Source organism: Drosophila yakuba, chromosome 2R (genome assembly GCF_016746365.2).
Source record: "Drosophila yakuba strain Tai18E2 chromosome 2R, Prin_Dyak_Tai18E2_2.1, whole genome shotgun sequence".
Taxonomy (NCBI): domain Eukaryota; kingdom Metazoa; phylum Arthropoda; class Insecta; order Diptera; family Drosophilidae; genus Drosophila; species Drosophila yakuba.
Window position 1 is genome coordinate 9379596 of NC_052528.2, and position 17516 is coordinate 9397111.

At 43.2% G+C, this 17516-nt stretch overlaps 1 protein-coding gene across 1 annotated transcript; it reads left to right on the top strand.

Moving 5' to 3' along the window:
• Positions 1-864: 864 nt before the first annotated feature.
• LOC6529843 lies at positions 865-15052 on the top strand. Its single transcript, XM_039373250.2, is given in 5 exon segments — positions 865-1007; positions 3589-4374; positions 12478-12532; positions 12586-12667; positions 13042-15052. Coding segments are annotated over 4 exon segments (2121 nt in total). The 5' UTR covers positions 865-1007; positions 3589-4145; the 3' UTR covers positions 14797-15052.
• Positions 15053-17516: the final 2464 nt, after the last annotated feature.

Genomic DNA, 17516 nt, shown 5'->3' on the forward strand with positions numbered 1-17516 from the left:
TCGGTTGTCACTTTTGGTTTCTGATACAAGTTTAGTGACTTGTTGAGCCATTCCGTTTGCCAAGTGGACTTTTGTGTGGTTAATGTTGTTTTTAAGAATTCAATTTGATTATGATCGTTTTGATGGCTAATTCTTTTAAACTGTTGGAGACTATTGCAACTAAACTTTAAATTTAAGAATCTATCTTTAATTACGCTAGTTAAACACTCGTTTTTTTGCTTGAGCTTATATCTTAACCTAATAGCACGTAATTTTACGACTAGCTTTGGATGGTATCCAAATGCTTGGACTTCTTGCAGAGTGGCGTCGAACCCAAAGAGGCTGTTCGAATAAAGTTTGAATGAAAAACGTGAATGTACTTTTCGTTTGTGTTGGTGCCTACAGTTTGAGAACGTGTGTGCATGGGTTGTCGTCGAACAACAAGGCGCGAAGTAACGTGATGTCAAATCTTTTATGGGAGAAGTACAGAAAAACAGGCATAAGAACTAAATATTAAAAAAGAAAAACAATAATTTAAAGTTATAAATACTATTATACAAATTTCCATTGGACTATACAATTTCTGAAAAAGAAATAATTTTCATAATTTACAACACAAGTTGAATTTAGCCTGCTGTTTAATTCAGTTATAAAACTAAACTTTAGTTAATTTAAAATACCGAACGGCTTACGATGTTTAAATTAAATACCGAAAAAGATTGTAAAAAGCGCGCGAAGGTGAATTTCGTGCTTAGGGCCCTATATCTGCGCTCCTCTACCGCAAGCATAGCTTACGGGCGACCCATCACAGCAGCATTGTGCCGTTGCCTCGCACACCTCACCTCGGGATCCAATCAGATGTTCAGTGCCAACTCGAACGAACACGTCGAACCAAAGTGACAGCGCAGTGTGTTCGACGTCGAAAGTCGGGGGCTCTATAAAGTTTATTCTCTCCACAAGTCAGTGGATGCGGTTGAAATCAGTCGTAAAATAAAACAAGGCAGAGTAGTAGGCTCGGCGAATTAAATGTAATTAAGTGCATTTAAGTTTTAGCTTACGTGCTTCGATTCCACATTTAACGGGCAGCAAAGCGGCGAAAACCCCGAGCTCTTCCAAACTCGCGGTTGTTCCTTTTGTTTTAGTGAATTTCGCATGTGCTGTCATCGGAATATTCATCGTATTTGCGCGTGTGTTTGTGTGGAGAGCGTGGTAGAAGCTCCACCACATTTGTTATGTCAATAATTAGCGGCACAAAAAACGATGTCAGAAATGCGTGGAGGTGTCGATCATATGGAAAACTTTCCCGCTATATAAATCCCCAAAAAACTGCACTTGGCTATCACGTGGAGAATTGATTTTTTGCCAAAAACGCGAGTACTTCATTTGCTCCTACTGTCGGGAAATCCAACTGGAGAGCGGGCTCTGTTTGCCAGTCCAATTGGATTATGCCCGGCCGGGCTTTGTCCAATTGCCAGATTCTTGTTGGCGCTGCTGTCTCCTCTTTTTGAATTACATTAAATATTTAAAGCATATGCAAATTTGAACAGTGGCCCCGTAAAAGGAATAAAGTACCTTACCTGCTTGTTGTTGTTCCTGGGCTCCTTCTGTTGTTGCTGTAGTTGCTGCGGTTGTTTTAGTTGCTGCTGTGAACCAGATGACACGCCTCCCCTTTCCCAGTACTCTTCGGTCCGCCAGAGATGACCGCGAACTAAACTTTTTCCAAAATCATATATATGTATGTACATATGTACATAGCTATGTTTATTTGGGGAATATTTAAGAAAGTTATCACTTTCTTAGTTCCGGTCCATAACTGAACACCGAACCAAAGTTCCGGAACTAAAACCGCCTCTTACTTAAGACAGTAATAGTAGTTTCATTAAATTATTAAATTATTATGATTTAAATTATTTATGATTTAAAAATGATATGCACATTTTAAGAAAAATATACATGTGTTAAAACGATATATTTGATTCCTACAATATGCATTTTAACCCACAGTTTTAATTAATATTTTAAGTAGAATCAACCAGTTCAGATCCTTTAGATCCATGTTATACTTATAAAATATTCTTTTAAGAGACAACTTTGGGAGATTGGGAAGAATGACGGACTGCCAATCCGATATGCCTCGAGGCTCATCTCTATTTGGCGGCTTTTCTTCGGCTTCCAGAGCCTTCAGTGTCGTGAAAATCGTTTTTTTTTGTGGTGAGGGTTACCCCTTTCTTTTTGGGGGTCTGTCGGCCTGAGCCTTTTCTTTTTGCATTACCTCCTTTTTAGTGTTTTACTGCTTACCCAAATGCCGACACCCGAAATCACTCACACTCGTCGTGGTTTTCCTTTGCAGCAGCTGTAGCTTCCATCTCCGTGCTCCCATTTTCCACACCTTCCCCGTTTTCCCCGATTCAAATGCATTTCGATTGCTTCGTTATGTGAGTGCACTCAACTTGGGGGCTGCGTGTGTGTGTGTGCTTGTATGAGTGTGTGTGTGTGTGTGTGTGGAGGGGAAGAGGGATTCTTAAACAGCGTTTTCCTTGATGCCATGTGTCTGTAATGCAACGGTTGTCTATCCTGCGCCGTCTCGTGTCTTTTCCTAGCTGCTGTTTCCATTTCGCACGAACGCTTTCCCGGTCCAACAGTCCCCATGTCCTTGTCAACCCCCCACCCCACACCCCCTTTTGGCCCACTTGTGCGACACGTGCTCATTATGCCGCTTCAATTTTTACTCCACTTTTCGACTGCCGCTGCCGTGTGACTTCTTCTGCGGAGGTTCCTTAAGACAACAGTTTGCTTGAACTATGCGATCCAAAGTCATATGAAGGAATTTGAATAGCAAGTCAGTACCTTCATTTTGTGTACTACAACATGCATCAAGATTTCTCAAAAGTTTTCCGGATGGAACCACCACATCTCTAAGGTGACATAGAAAAAATAAAAGACGGAATATTTGACTGAATCGGACGACATAGTTGTCCTAATATTATTTAAAAATATTAGAAAACAAATCCTAATCTGATTATAAATTTTTTAAAGTAACTCTCTTTCTGCTGACATAAGTCATCCATTTGCAGCAATAAAATCAAACCAATCTAGTAATCGTTTTAAGGGTCACCTCTACAGCCCCAGGCACATTGATAACCATAACAATCTTGTTTGCTGTTTGCTGTCGGCAATTAAAGACTTGTTGAACGTGGGCGCTCCAGTACTCGTACTCTGGGTTTCAGTGCCCCCAACTACAGTGGCAACTACATGCTAACTGAGATGATTCCACACAGGCAAACTGCAGCAGCCGCCCAAACACTAATATTTGATTTATGTGAGCTGGTCAGGGTCTGTGGAACCATAAAAGGTTGTTTAGGGAAAGATTGCACTTGGGGTTGACTGGTCAGAAAAGACCACTTCCATTTGGATGCTCATTAACGCTTGGATGCTTGCTAACTACTTATGATTAATAGATCGTTCCAAGCTAATACTTCAACATTTACTTATCATCGTTTTACAGTACTTTAAACCGCTTTATTACTTACATAGTATATATTTTTCGGCCTATACAATAGCTTAATACAAAAACTAACCAAAAATTCTCTATATCTTTATTTTTTGCAGTTGCTGATAACGTATAAAAGTGGCGATAGCAGAATAAATTTTGCCGGAAAAAAGGTCGAAAGACCAAAAGTGAAATCCAATTCGGAGTGAAAAACAAGTCGAAAAGTCAACAACTTGTGGGAGTCGAGCGTTTGTCCTCGAGTCCTTGAATCCTGCCAGTGTGCTCAGTGCTTTAAGTGTGCCCAGTGTGCGTCTGCGTGTGCGTGAGCCTGTGACTGCGTCCGGGTAGCGGAGAAGCCACAACGTCGTCCACAAAACCATCGACGTCCACAGCCGCCGCCGCCGCCGCTGCTGCTGCCGCTGCAGGATCGGGATCGGGACAAGGATCGGGAGCAGGAACTGGTCCAGGCAACCAGAGGAGCGGCGGACGAAGCGGCCAGCGACGTCGCAGTAGCAGCAGTAATCCACACGCCGGCACAACGAAAGCGACCAGTGGCAGCGGTGGAGCTGGCAGCGCCGGCGGAGGAGGAGGCGGCGGCGGCGGCAGCGGTGGAGGTGGAGTCAAGCAGAGCGTCAGCCGGAACAGCAACATCAGGAGCAGCAGCTCCAACAGCACCATGGCCTCTGCCAACCATCGCGGCGGCGGAGGACGAGGTGGAGGTGGCGCTGTCGCCGGAGCCGGAGCGGATGGCAATGCGATTGTGGGGCTGCAGATCGGTTCCGCCTGGTTTCAGCGTAAGATCAACCTGAGGCCGCAGCACCGCGGCGTCCACCTGGTCACCGAGGAGATTCTCCGACAGATGCCGGAGCTGGCGCACTTCTCAGTGGGATTATGTCACATGCAAAGTGAGTCACGGCTACATTTCTCAATTACTTCACTTAAAACGAATCTCTTTCAAAACGAATCCAATTTGAAGTTAATGTTGGGTAAATTTCTAAAAACCTGATACCTCATTGCGTCCGAAATGTTTGACCTAATTATAATAGGGCACTGGCCCAAAATTTCCATTCAAAATCATATCGGTTACCACGTCTTCGCTTTTAGGGTGTCTATCCAGCCATTTAGTACAACTTCGGCACCTTTCTGGCGGCCCTCCTACGTGATTATCCGAAATCCAAGGCTCAAATGTCAGTTAATCGTGAGGGCAGCTGGAAAATCGCTGTTCAATTTGTTCAGCTACCAGCTCATTTCCATCGCATCCATCTTATTCCGTTCCCTGTCGATTTATACATTTCGAAGAGCGTTTCCCAACTATGAAGCTGAGTTGGAGGGAGTACGAGTATAGTACTTAAATCGCCCAGAAAAAGCCACCCATTCAGATCAGGTTTTCAGACTCTGGCAATGGAAAAGTTTACTCACATTACATTTTCTTTGTGCGGATTGTATTTCTCCGGGGGAATCTGGCTATGGCCGAGGCGTTTGCGTTTAGCTGAAAGTTCAGTTTGACAAACAGCGAAATGTAGAACTTGCATACCAAATCAGCACAAATTGTCGTTGAATTCAGCAGAGGAGCTGCCGAAACTTGCAGGATGGCAGGATGGCAGGATGGCAGGATGGCAGGATGGCATTTGAATGGGCGGCTGCTCCTGCTAATTTGTACTAGTCAGTAACTGGGTTAAACTACCCAGATAAACCGACTGACTTGGCCCGGTCACTTCTTTGTGTCTTCCTCCGAAACCCCGAAAATTGCAATTGACATTCGGACACAGTCTGACTTCTGGGTGACCAAAACGTGTGGCTCTGGCGATAACGCCCATGCCGAAGGTCTTGCCAAACTGAATAAATTTCAATTCTGCGGACGTAGATGTTTACTATATCAAGAGTAGGGCAAAAAAGTTAGGCAACATAAATATAGAAATTACTTATGAGTGAATCACTTGAGATGCCTTGGGACAAGCAATGATTAAAAGTGCGATTGCAATGTCCGTAAATCAAATGCATTTTTAAGCCTCGGACCTTAACAGCAATGTCCCGCTCACCAGGATGTCTTCGCACATCGCACATCAGACGCCATGCGATTTGAGTTCCTGTTCAAGTTTTATATTCCACTCCTCGGAATGCACTCGCAATAATCTCCGGATTGCAGTTCTGCAAAGTATTGCTTTTCCTGCGCTGCCGTGGTTGCTCTTCGCACACTAATTCTCGTATGGAATCCCCGCCTTCATCCTCTGCGGACAGCAGATACACTGGCAATAATGGTTTCTGCTCTCCGATTATCGTACGTAATTTCAATGCTTACTGCTAGAATGGAGGGGTGTCTCAGATTTTCTACAATGCACGTAACAGGTAGGAGATAACGTTTCCGGCCCTTTCAGGTATAAATATATATTCCACTCCGTATGAATCTAGAAAACTATTAAATTTAGAAGTTGGAATTACTCACGAAGTTTGAAAACTGTTTGTTTTCAAACGTTTCACCGAACTCTACCAGCTGAAAAAAACATTCACATTAACACCGTGTTGAAAACTAAGATTCATCGTGTCTGTTACCTAATTTTTAATCTTTCAAATAAGTGGTAAAACTATGATAAATTATGATAATCCCTAGTGTGCTACCTCGGGAAGATCATTTTTTCTGCTTGCATATCTCCATCTCCTTCAGCTGAGTAGTAGGTATCTGGTAGACGAGGCACTCGACAATACCGTTCTTCCTAGTTCTTATTTCAAGTATATTTATTTTAAAAGCTCTTGTAATATACGAAATCGTCATTTTGACAACATTGTCAATAAACCATTTATCTGTTAGGCGTCTTTAAAAAGACAATCCAAATGTATTTTAATGGTTCTTCGCACAGTGTATGGCAGTACAGCACATAGCGCTAAGGCGACGAGCAGGCAGTGCAAACAGAGAAACAACCTCCGTAGTTGGCTGCCTTGGAGGCAGCTTCTTGTTGACAGTTCGCATTACAATGCTAGGACGCGCTCCGTTCCTTTCCGTCTCGTCTCGTTTTAGCCTGGGCAAATAAATAAAATCGTATCATAAAGGGGGGTTTTAGCCGGGAGTTGGCCTGACTAAAGTGAAAAGCAATCGTCGTCTTAGTCGCAGTCGTCGCTCATGTCTGCATGTCATGGTCTGTGGCTATGGCGTGTGAGTGCTCGAGGCGAACTTTTTTTAGCCCCTCCTCTTAACGATTTTCTACCTCCATGTCAGCCTCCAGTTCCATGCCTGTGCACGGGAAAAAATAAATATATGGTTCCTTATAATATTTTGTAGAGTAAAGGGATGACTAGCCAGTCGATCTGTCCGTGGCCGTCTTTCAGTCCGTCTGTCTGTCCGTAAAAGCGCTGTGAGCTCCACCTATCGGCGGTAATATGATCAAAACTTTTTATTTAATAGTCCGATTCTAAGAACTTTTATTATTAGCAAAACCAAATCCAAATATAATAATATTGTACATCTTTAAGCATGCGGATAAAGGATAGATGTGCTTTTGTGGGCGAATTAAATATTTTGGAAAAGTGTGGGTGCCAGTTTCTTTCTGCTTGTTTTATACGTCCTAACGGATTTTAAGGATGTCTTCTTTATTTGTACTTTATTGTTTATTAAAGGCAGACGTCAAGTTTATTCAGCCCAAAAGTTTCCTGGTACCAATTTACATAGTTATAAAATAAATAGTTGGTAGTTCAAAATAGAAATGCTTATTATAAAGAAAGTGGATGAAAGATAAAGCGATTGTGTATATTTTAGCCGCTACAATTTTATTCTGTGTGGCTCGCACAAATCGTCTTAGCCAGTTCTTTATTATTACAAACCTTTGCTCTCGCTCGCTCGTGTTCTCTCCTTTTTTATTTCTTTTGCCAAATCAGAAGCACGTGTGTCCCTGCCTCTTGCCCCTTGCCCCTTGCCAACCCCCCTTCTACTGGCTGTGTGCGTGTTTGTTGTCTGGGGTGCTCACTGTACGTGTATTGTTTTGTGAACTGTAAGCGGAATCTAATTGAGGTCAAGACATGTTTATTGATTTTCTTAAAAGGACTTCCTAATTAGACACACTTTACTGAGGAAAGCCAGAGAACCCCTCCCACCTCTGCGCCTCGATTTAATACAAAAAGTAGGTAAATGCAAGCGAATGGGGGGCAGCTCCTTTCGCAGCTCTCTTCGGCTTTTCGGTCCCAAGGAAGGCAGCAAAAAAGTTAATTTCGAGAAAAAAAAGGGAAAAAGGGAAAAATAATTTCAAAGCAACCTTGCCATATGTTGTTGTCTTTTACTATTGACCTCAATAGCCCCCATTTTCCGCCGCCCCACCCACTTTTGTTTCTATGGGGAAAAGCACAAACAACAGACAAGATGACACACAAATCACAAATACACAAAAGTGTAAGCCAAATGTAAAGGTAACTTGTTAAACACAAGAGTAAAGAGTAATGGAATGCAGGGAAAAGCTAAAAATGATATATCCACCAGAGCTCCGACTTTCCCACCTGAGCCAGGCAAATATTTCCCTTGTATAACTTGGTTCCTTTTCCCTTTTCCCATTTCCCATTTTATTAATATTCATATGTGCGGCAGGAAGGTCGTCCGCTCGTAGAACCGACCTCTACTGACCGCAGAGTGCCCCAGTGGGGCTTCCGTAACCCCAATGTTAAGGAGACCTCGGAGTTACCATGGCGGTATATGTATTTATACTTCTGGCTTGAACAAAGCTAATCGTCTAGGGGCAGTTGATAATTTGTTTGGGGTTTCGCCTGAGCCCACAGCTAAAAGCTGGATTCGCAGAAGGTCCAAGTTGATTCAAGCATAAGAATCTTCTGTCTGTTTATTACAGTTCTTTAAAGAAATTGAAATATTTGTATTTTACGGAGCACTCCAATTAAGCGTAAAGTTAAGGATCTTTACGATGATTCCATGGGCGACTTCATGGAGCCGCAGGACTAGTCGATTTCAGTGGGGGAGAAGGACACTATAGCAATTTGCTGCATAATCGCAGGATCATATAAATGGCTCAACTTCAATTTATAACCCGAGCATATTTTTCAGCGCACTGAAAGAGCTGCAGGAACATGACACAAGGGAAAGGACTCCGCCGGAGTGTCCTTTGCGGGGGAGCAACACCAAATAAATCAACAGCCAGCGAAAGCGAAACCGTTTCGGGTGGGATGGGGTTTCCTTGGAGTTGGAGACGGGAGTTTTAAGAGCCTTCAGCATTGGGGATATGCTTTTGTGTGTTTGTGTGGGCGTGCTCGGTCATTTCTCTTTTCGCTTTCGTGACGACAGGGAAACTGCGAACGAGGGAAAACAAAACGTGGAAAACGGCGAAAATGGGAAAAGTGGAAAAGGAAAACAAATCGTGCCATGTGTGTGTCATACTTTGGGCTTCCGCTTATTCTTTATTCTTATTCCTTTATTCCACCATTTTGGCTCCTTTGGCATTAAAATCGCCCGCTTATGAACCGCAAAATGCTGCGCTACCCAATAAATCAATATTATTTATGCAAAACGAGCACGCCAAAGGTTTTGCTTGCCGGTCCTGTGGCCCGCTTTTCCCATTTTCCATTCGTATCTCTATGTGCTTGAACTAGTTTTACTCGGGTTTTTTCCGGTTCTTCAGCACCTGGCATTGAAAGCAGTTTTGTATAGCGTAGCAAGCCCCCGATTTCTCTCCGTGATCGTTAGTTTTTGGCCTGGAGTCCGGGGATAAGCACAAAACTCAATGTTGACGAATTTTGGCATTTCCTTCAGCATTTCATTATGTAATACTATCACACACATTCACATGCCAAACACTCACGTGACATTCAAAGGCGTACTGTGCACTATGGGACCAACGACCACTTTTGTGATCAAAAACTTTCCTAGTTGGCTTAAAAGATATCGAGATCCAGCTTATCCAATATTGTTTTTTAATTAACATTTATATTTAATATATTTTTGTAATTAAAGGCACATAATATTTGAAGATGTGTCGGATCAAAGGAATATATTATTCCCAAATTTTTTGTTCTTAACGAAAATAAATAAATCTTTTAAAAGTAATTGATATACTTGTAATATTTATTAATATAATGTGGTATTTTCAGGCGTGGTACTGCCTTACAATACAGTTACATTTTGATCCCTAGTATTTAGTGAATCCGCCCGACTATAGCTTCCAGTCCTAGAAAATATACCATCTTGAAGTACCAATGAAACGCTTCTCGCAGCCTGTAGCCTTCTAGGTCCTTTTTGATTATTTTTAGTGGCCAGGACGTCGTCCGCTACTGTGCGGCCGTTTGAGTGTGGGTGCGTGTTTGCATGAATATATGAATGAACACAGCCAGCTGAGCTGAGTAGAGTTGGGTTGTGTTGTGTTGCGTTGTGTTGTGTTGAGTCCATTGTTAAACAGTGGGGTACTCCTCGCTGGTGTGTGTCCGTTGCGGTTGTGTGTGTACAGCTGGGAGGGGGTGTGCCCCAGCTTGTGTGTGCCGTCAGGATGTTTGACTTTGTATAATAAAAAGGCCTCTTTAAAAACATTAACAGCTTTTGTAGTGCCTAAACGCCTGCTACATGTGCCCCGTACACAGGCACTGTTCCACCAGCCCAAAGACAGCCAATGCCACCCACTACCACTAAGCAGGCGGCCAAAACGATGCCACCTGCTACTTAAATATGCGTACTGCACTGAGAGAAATGGCAGTGACCACAAGATTAAGGTTATAATGATTATGTATCAATATTTTCGCCATACATCTTTACTCATTATACAGTTCTTGCTTGTGACACAGAGGAATATCATTTCATTTGAAGTACTCATACTATTTCCTTACATTTTGAATAGTTTAAAATTTATAGTTGCAGATATCTAATGTTAAGTGGTGCATTTTTTGTGGTGCGGAAACGTTTATTAGCACTCTCGGCTCGTTGGCAATGGGAGTCGTAGGCAAACCCTGAAAGCCACCTCCTCCTATTCGTCCCGTTGGCGACCTCAAAGCCCACGGCTAAATCATATTAGAGACGTCCTCCGGTTGGCCACCGGCTTAACGCTCTGGAGGAGCCCTTTTATCGCCTCCTGCCCGCGTTTCATAATATATATGTATATGTATATGGTGTGTGGTGCATGTGCTGTGTTTGGCGCAGTGGGAAAAGTGTCAGTCGAGTATTCCAGGCGGATGCGCCAGTTGAGGTTGAGCGGGGTGGAAGGAGCTGGGGACGCGGAACAAATGTCCACGGAATGCGGGCAAAGAATGAGAGGGCTTGAGGGGCGATGACAGAGACAGGTACAACTCCAAATGCCACTCAAATGCTGCATTGCATTGCAGACATTCACAATTATGCTTGGACCATTAGCATATTTAAAGCGGCGTTAGTTGAAGACACTTAAAGAAACCCATGAACAACATCTATAAATATTTAATAGATATTTAAAAAGTAAACAAACCACAACAGCCCTTACATAACATTTAATTTACCATTTAATACCATAATTAAAGCGACAATAGTTAGATACACTTGGAAAAGCCCATGAACAGCATATGTAAATATTTAATAGATATTTTAAAAGTGAATTAAACACAATCATCAACTGCCATTACTTTACATTTTATTTACCATTTCTTCCATATTCATATTTATTTTTTAGGCTGTTCAGAATAAAACAAATTTATAGACAACGTTATAGCTATTATAGTTTGCTAACTTGGCGATAAGTGAACTTTTTTCTTTAGGCCGGCTCCTAATCGATGGATCTTTTCAGGCCAACCAAGTGGGGCTGTCTAGATTCGCTCCTTGCCATCGCCATCGCCATCGTGCTCGTCCTCGTCCCATTTTCATCCTCATTCCCAATCAAATTCCATCCCGCAATCAATTTGCAAATTTGCTGTGCCTTCCCCGCGTCAAATGTCAGTTTGGTTTCATTTACATTTGCATTGTCCGAAAGTCGCCTCCGCCCGGATTTGTTCGTGGGTAATGTTTAAATTCCTGATGCCATTTACACTTGTTCAACATGACATAATCGCCTCGGAAATTATTTAGAAAGAAAGTGGGTTGGGCGTTGCGTTTTCCCCGCCATGGCCCCCGTCAAAAATCGGAACTTGGACATGTGTGTCCATATCTACATATATTCACATTGAAAGTCTCTGCTCGGGGCCGGAAAATTACATCTCTGGGATTTGATAATAAACTAATTTTCGCTCGGCTTCTCCCGCTGCCAGCAGCTTTCTCTTTTATTCATGAATACGCAATTAGTGTGCAAATTCGAGTGTTTCTCGTGTCGCCGGGCTATTCGTATTTACATACACCTATCGATTATTGAAACTAAATTCATTTTGAGTTAAATATTCAATTTGAGTCGGCTTTCATTGCACCGCTTGATATTTTCGGCATTGGCAACTGGCCAATTGTGAGTCGTCGAAAATGCAGGCAATTATTGTTGAATTTTCAACTCCAAGCATGCTCGTGTTCTGTACCGGGTCATTTCGTAGATATTTGTCAATGAATTCCGCTTGAAATGGCCAAAGAAATCTGTTTTCGGAGTGAAAAAACTGTGATTGTATAATCTTTTATAGATTGTCGTTGATGTATGTCAAGAATTACATTTTGGTAAGAGTACTCCATTTTATTTAGGATTTACAGTGCACAAACTTTTAAATTATTATATTAATATGTTTCAAATACTAAATTCAAAGTGTCTATCAAGGGGACATGTTTATGATTTTTCCAAATTCATTGACTTTTCCACTCGAGCTGATGGAAAATCCTCCCCGGTTAAATTGACCGCATCATATCATGTCTAGTCACATAACTTTAGGTGAATTTATGATGCCTTATCATAGTGGCATACCAAAACACGACGAGTGTGGGCCGCCGGCTATACATTTTGACTAATTGGCGTTACAACTCAATTGAAAAAGCATGGAGTGAAGAAGCCAACGCCTCGTCGTGATGGTCTAATAACTGGGGGCTAATCATTATAACGATTATTATTAATCCCACAGTAAACTAATTGCCTTTGTATCTGCACTTGTTTGGCTTTCAGTTCTTCACACCTCGGCGAGTTTAGCGCTTAACGAAAGCTGGGATCCAGACGTCAGGTGAGTAAGTAAACATGGAGAAGATGCCTCCTATCTGAGCTATTGTATTGCAGAGACGACATGGAAATGATGTTGAATAAAATAGTTCCCGAGGGTTTGCCCTACAGGCATTCGTGCGAGGGACCCGACGATATGGTGAGTATTTCGAAATCAAAAATCTCAAAAAGGATATATATTCGTGGTCAGAATCACTAGACGCGTCGAGCTTGCCTTGTCAGTCTGCTTGTCCGTATGCCTGTCCGTAAGTCAGTCCGTATATACATACGTTAAGATCCTGGAAGCTGTAGCGGTTAGATAGATTGGGTAAAGTACTTTGTCCAGTTTAATCCTGAATGCTAAGAATAGCCACTGATAAAAAGTTCCGAGCAAATATGTAAACCATCGCTAGGTTCATTTCGAAATCAGCTGATCTTCTGCCGCTTGAAAGTTAGACGTATCTGATAGGCAAAGCACTTGATCTCTGTTGTTTTAATTTGAGTACCCCAATAACGATTCCAATATCCTTTCAGCCCGCGCACGTGAAGGCCTGCTTCCTGGGCAGCTCCCTGACAATCCCGATTACTGACGGCAAGCTGTCGCTGGGAACATGGCAGGGCGTTTGGCTTTGCGAGCACCGCGACCAGGCCGGATCCCGGAAGTTGGTGATCACGCTGACCGGATGTCCGCGCGAACAGGCCCGCAGTCCGCTGTCACCCGTCTCGCCGATCGCCAGCACGTCCAGTTAGGGGCGGCCTCGCTCCACCCGCGACAGCCGGTAATCGCGGGGGAGCGACAATAATGCCATCATTTCGTCGAGGCGGCTGATACTGCAGAAGAACATGGCTAAGGCGAACCTGGCGCAGCAGCGGGCGGCGGCGGTGATTGCCGCCGGTCGGGGAGGCTTGGGTGGTGGTCACCAGGATGCCCTGGCGCCACCCAATATCCCCGGCATGGAGACTAAGACCGGTCGCCTTCTGCTCCGCCAGCAGCTGCACCTCAATCTCAATCTGAATGTGCAGGAAACGTTGCGCGATGGCGTCGATATCGATGATGTGGATGAGGATGTCGACGAGGACCTAGACCTAGAAACCGTCACAACAGTGCCTCTTAACAATGAACAACTTAATGCTAAGGTCACCACCACAACATCCAGTTCATCAGCAGCGAGCAGTGCATTAGCTAAATTCAATCGTATCATAGACTCCACATTGGAGCGACCACCAGTGGCCGTTGACTACTCCGGATTGCCCCAGCTGAGCAGTGCCACACTGCAGCAGCGCTTCAACCTGGCCTATCCGGAGTTGGTGATCCAACAGCAGCAAAAGCAGCAACAGCAGCAGCAACAGCAGCAACATGATGCGACCAAGCAGATCAGCAGCCTCCAGGGGAACCCCAGATTGGATCGTGGAACGGACGCCGTTGCCAGCACTCCATTAACACTTCAAGCACCCAAAACTCCAGCAACGGCGACGAAGGAGCAACTGGATTTGGGGCTTCCCCACGACGATACAGACGTCGTCGACCACGATGATCATCCCCACCACGACGAGGATAATCAAACGAAACGAAATGATGTGCATTATTTGTTGAAACAGTTGAATAGTTTTAGTGACATAGAAGAAATAGAAATTGTTGATATGAAGCAAAGAGGTCAGCGGCCGCCGATGGCGTCCAGTTCGTTGGCCACCATGATGCCGCCGCCCTCGCCTGCACCGCCGGCCTCCCCATCCACGCAGTCACATAGACTGGGTCCGCGGTTTGCCTCCTCCGGCGACAGTTCGCTGGTCCTGCCGCAGCACCAGTTTGACGACTACCTGTTCGAGTCCTGCCACTACCTGGAGACAAACTATTTTGCCGCCACATACCGCACTGCCATGGTCGAGAGCAGCTCCCACGAGTTTCGGCCCTCGACCAACAGCAGCTCGAACAGCTTCGAGCTGCACGAGATGGAGGCGCCCAGTGTCATCTGCAAGGCGGGGGTGCCGCCTCCACTGGTTGCCAGTCATCCAGGTCATCTAGGTCATCCAGGTCATCCGCCGCCGCGATACCAATTCGAGTACCAGGCGGAGACCCGGCTGACCACCAGTGGGGTGCAGACGGAGCTCACCGTCGAATCGCTGGCCAAGATGAGCAACTGCAGCGGGAGCAGCTCCTCCTCTACGACGAGGGCTCCTCCCATCTTCCGGTGCTGCTACACGCCCATCGATCGCTGGCGGGAGAGAAGGCAGCATCAGAAGAGCTCCTCCGCCTCCTCGTCCGCCGCACAGCCGCCCAAGAACGTCTGACCCTGGGCGTGGCAGTCCACGTGGAGACCCAACATGTGCCTGGCCAACATAGATCAGGGATGCAAGCCAAAGGGAATTGGAATGGGTTCGGAATTCACAATCATGGGTTTTCCGGATTTTGTGAATGGTTTCCACTTGAAATTAAAAAAAAGGAAGATATCAGAAGCTTTTGGGGATTGGAATTCATATCCATAATACAGCTTTCTAAAATGATTTCAAGTTCAAAATACCTTAATCAAAACTTGCTTATCTAAAATTCTGGTCTTTTACCAATATACCATTTTCCGAACCACTAGCCTTATGAAATATGATATAATACGAGTACGAGTATAATCACAAATGGTTTGCATCCCTGTCATTTTGGTCGCTGTTTTCATTTGCGATATCAACAAGAGATTCCATTTCGATCGACAGTCGATACACGAATCATGAATCACTAATCATTCGGTGGAAGTTCATTATGTACAATTTATATATTCTAAAACGTAAACAAGAAATGTTAGTAAACAATTTTTATACACACACCAGCCACTCAGACATTCGCACATTTTTGCAATACACCAAAATAAGTGATTTGGAAGTTTGTATGATAACCTAAGAGTTGTTACATGTTCAGCAGAAAACCTGGTTCGCCATTAGCTACCGATTCCCATTGAATTTTACCGGCTTTCCCCTCTAGAAGTTTCCCGTTGAGCTAGCCAAGTTTTCCGCTGGGCATCTACCTAAGCTGAACTCAACCTAGGCCTAAAGTTGTATTCGAAAGCGTTTCAGCAGAAGAAGAAGCTATTGTTAAAAATGATTGAGAAGCGAGGGGACGCGAGAGCTTGTATAGTAAGTTAATAAATAAATAACAATATGGCGAATCCTGTTGAAAGTGGCCAGATCAGAAGGACGCAGGCACTCTTGTTTTAAGCCTAGATTCTAGATTCCGATTCTCCACTGGCCCGTTTATATACATATAGCATTCAGCTTGGGAGGATCAGAGATCAGCGAGCGAGCGCCTGGGCTTAGTGATCCCCAGACGAATTGAAAACGGAAACGAAAAAGAAACGGACACAAAGCAATTGTTACATCAATTAGACACTATATTCTGTTAACCTATAATTTATCTCGATTATTTCTGCGGACGAGAAGCTTTTAAGGAATTGTTGTTTCGAGCACAAGAGATACTGGCTATGCAAGCAAAGCAAATAGGACACAATTCAACCACAATTTTAGCCAACCAAGAGCAATATTAGTTCATAATCAGTTTGGATTCGTCAATTCTGTTGATAGCATATGCAAGTAAATACATCAAATATATCACTACCTTGAATAAGCCTCGAGATCACGCTTCGGTTTTTCGGAAAATAAATATACATATATGCGCATTGGAACACCTCTAGTACTGAGTTTATTTCACCAATTTCCCGCTGCTGCTCAATCGATCCAAGGAACTGAGACTCACTCTGGTTTCAGGATCTTCGGCTGAGTTCTTCCAATTGCAAATCAGCATAACTAAGAAACCAGCAAAACCTGCATTCCGAGGGGAAACACCACGATAAATGAAATGAAAACCAAACAAATGCCTTTAACCTGCCCACTCTTACACTAAAAAAAAAAAACAATACGAAAGTAACCCAAGAATGGTAACCAATGTTAGTCGATAATCCCTGTAAATCACGAGCGAAGCGAACTAATTTATTAAAAATATATATCAACACGTTGATTATGTTAATCATTGCGAACGACATAACAAATAAGTTGTTATCAAACGAGAAAGTGGGAGTAATGGGTCAAATACCGTTAGAGTATCTACGTATTGTTGTATTGTTTGTTTTATTCGAAGCGCTAGAAATGTAATAAACATTTAAGTAATTGCTAGAGCAAAAACAAAAAATGGAAATGAAATCGATGAGGAAGGAATATGGGAAGGAAGGTCGAGAAAAACCGTAGTTAAAGTGAAATTTTTGTAAACTTTTTGATATGTGATGATGATTTGGATAAATTAGAGCCACAGTGGAAAGAATTATAACCTTAACCTAGTCGTAGATATTAAATCTTATTAAAATGAGTAGCGCAAATGCCAGTGGGCAAAAACCGAAGGGAACTAGCTAAATTCTAGGGAGGATTAGCATTTGGCCAGTTGTTATGCAATAATTGTAGTCTCGGCCAGCCGAAGCACCAATCAGGTCTCCCTCTGGAACCGGGATCATGTAGATCAGATCTACACATCTATGTAGATCCGATGATACGATCCGATACGGTCCAGAGGGAACTGTTATTAGCAATACTGAATATTCATGGCAATTCAATTGTATAATTGTATTAACGAGACATTGATAAATCTGAATAGAGAACGCATTGTAGGAGCCTAGTTGAACGAACCGAACCCCAGATGAGATACGAATTCAAAACGATCCGATCAGATCGAAATGAATACTAAGTGTAACTATGCCAGTAAATAGAAAATATTCAAGTGTAAATAGGACTTTATTTACAATCTCTTGGTTTGTTGATTGTTTTCAATTCAGACAATTATGCGTTAGCCATGAAGGGAAGATATGCGGATGCGGATATATGAATAATATTACCGACACGAGTAATCACACACGAAAAAGCTTTAATTAATTTAATTACCGGAAAGGAAAGGAAACCAAGTGAACCTACTACAAGATATGTATTTACAATACTCATTTTTGATATCATTCCCATTGGTAACGTACGGATTCCATTGTAGA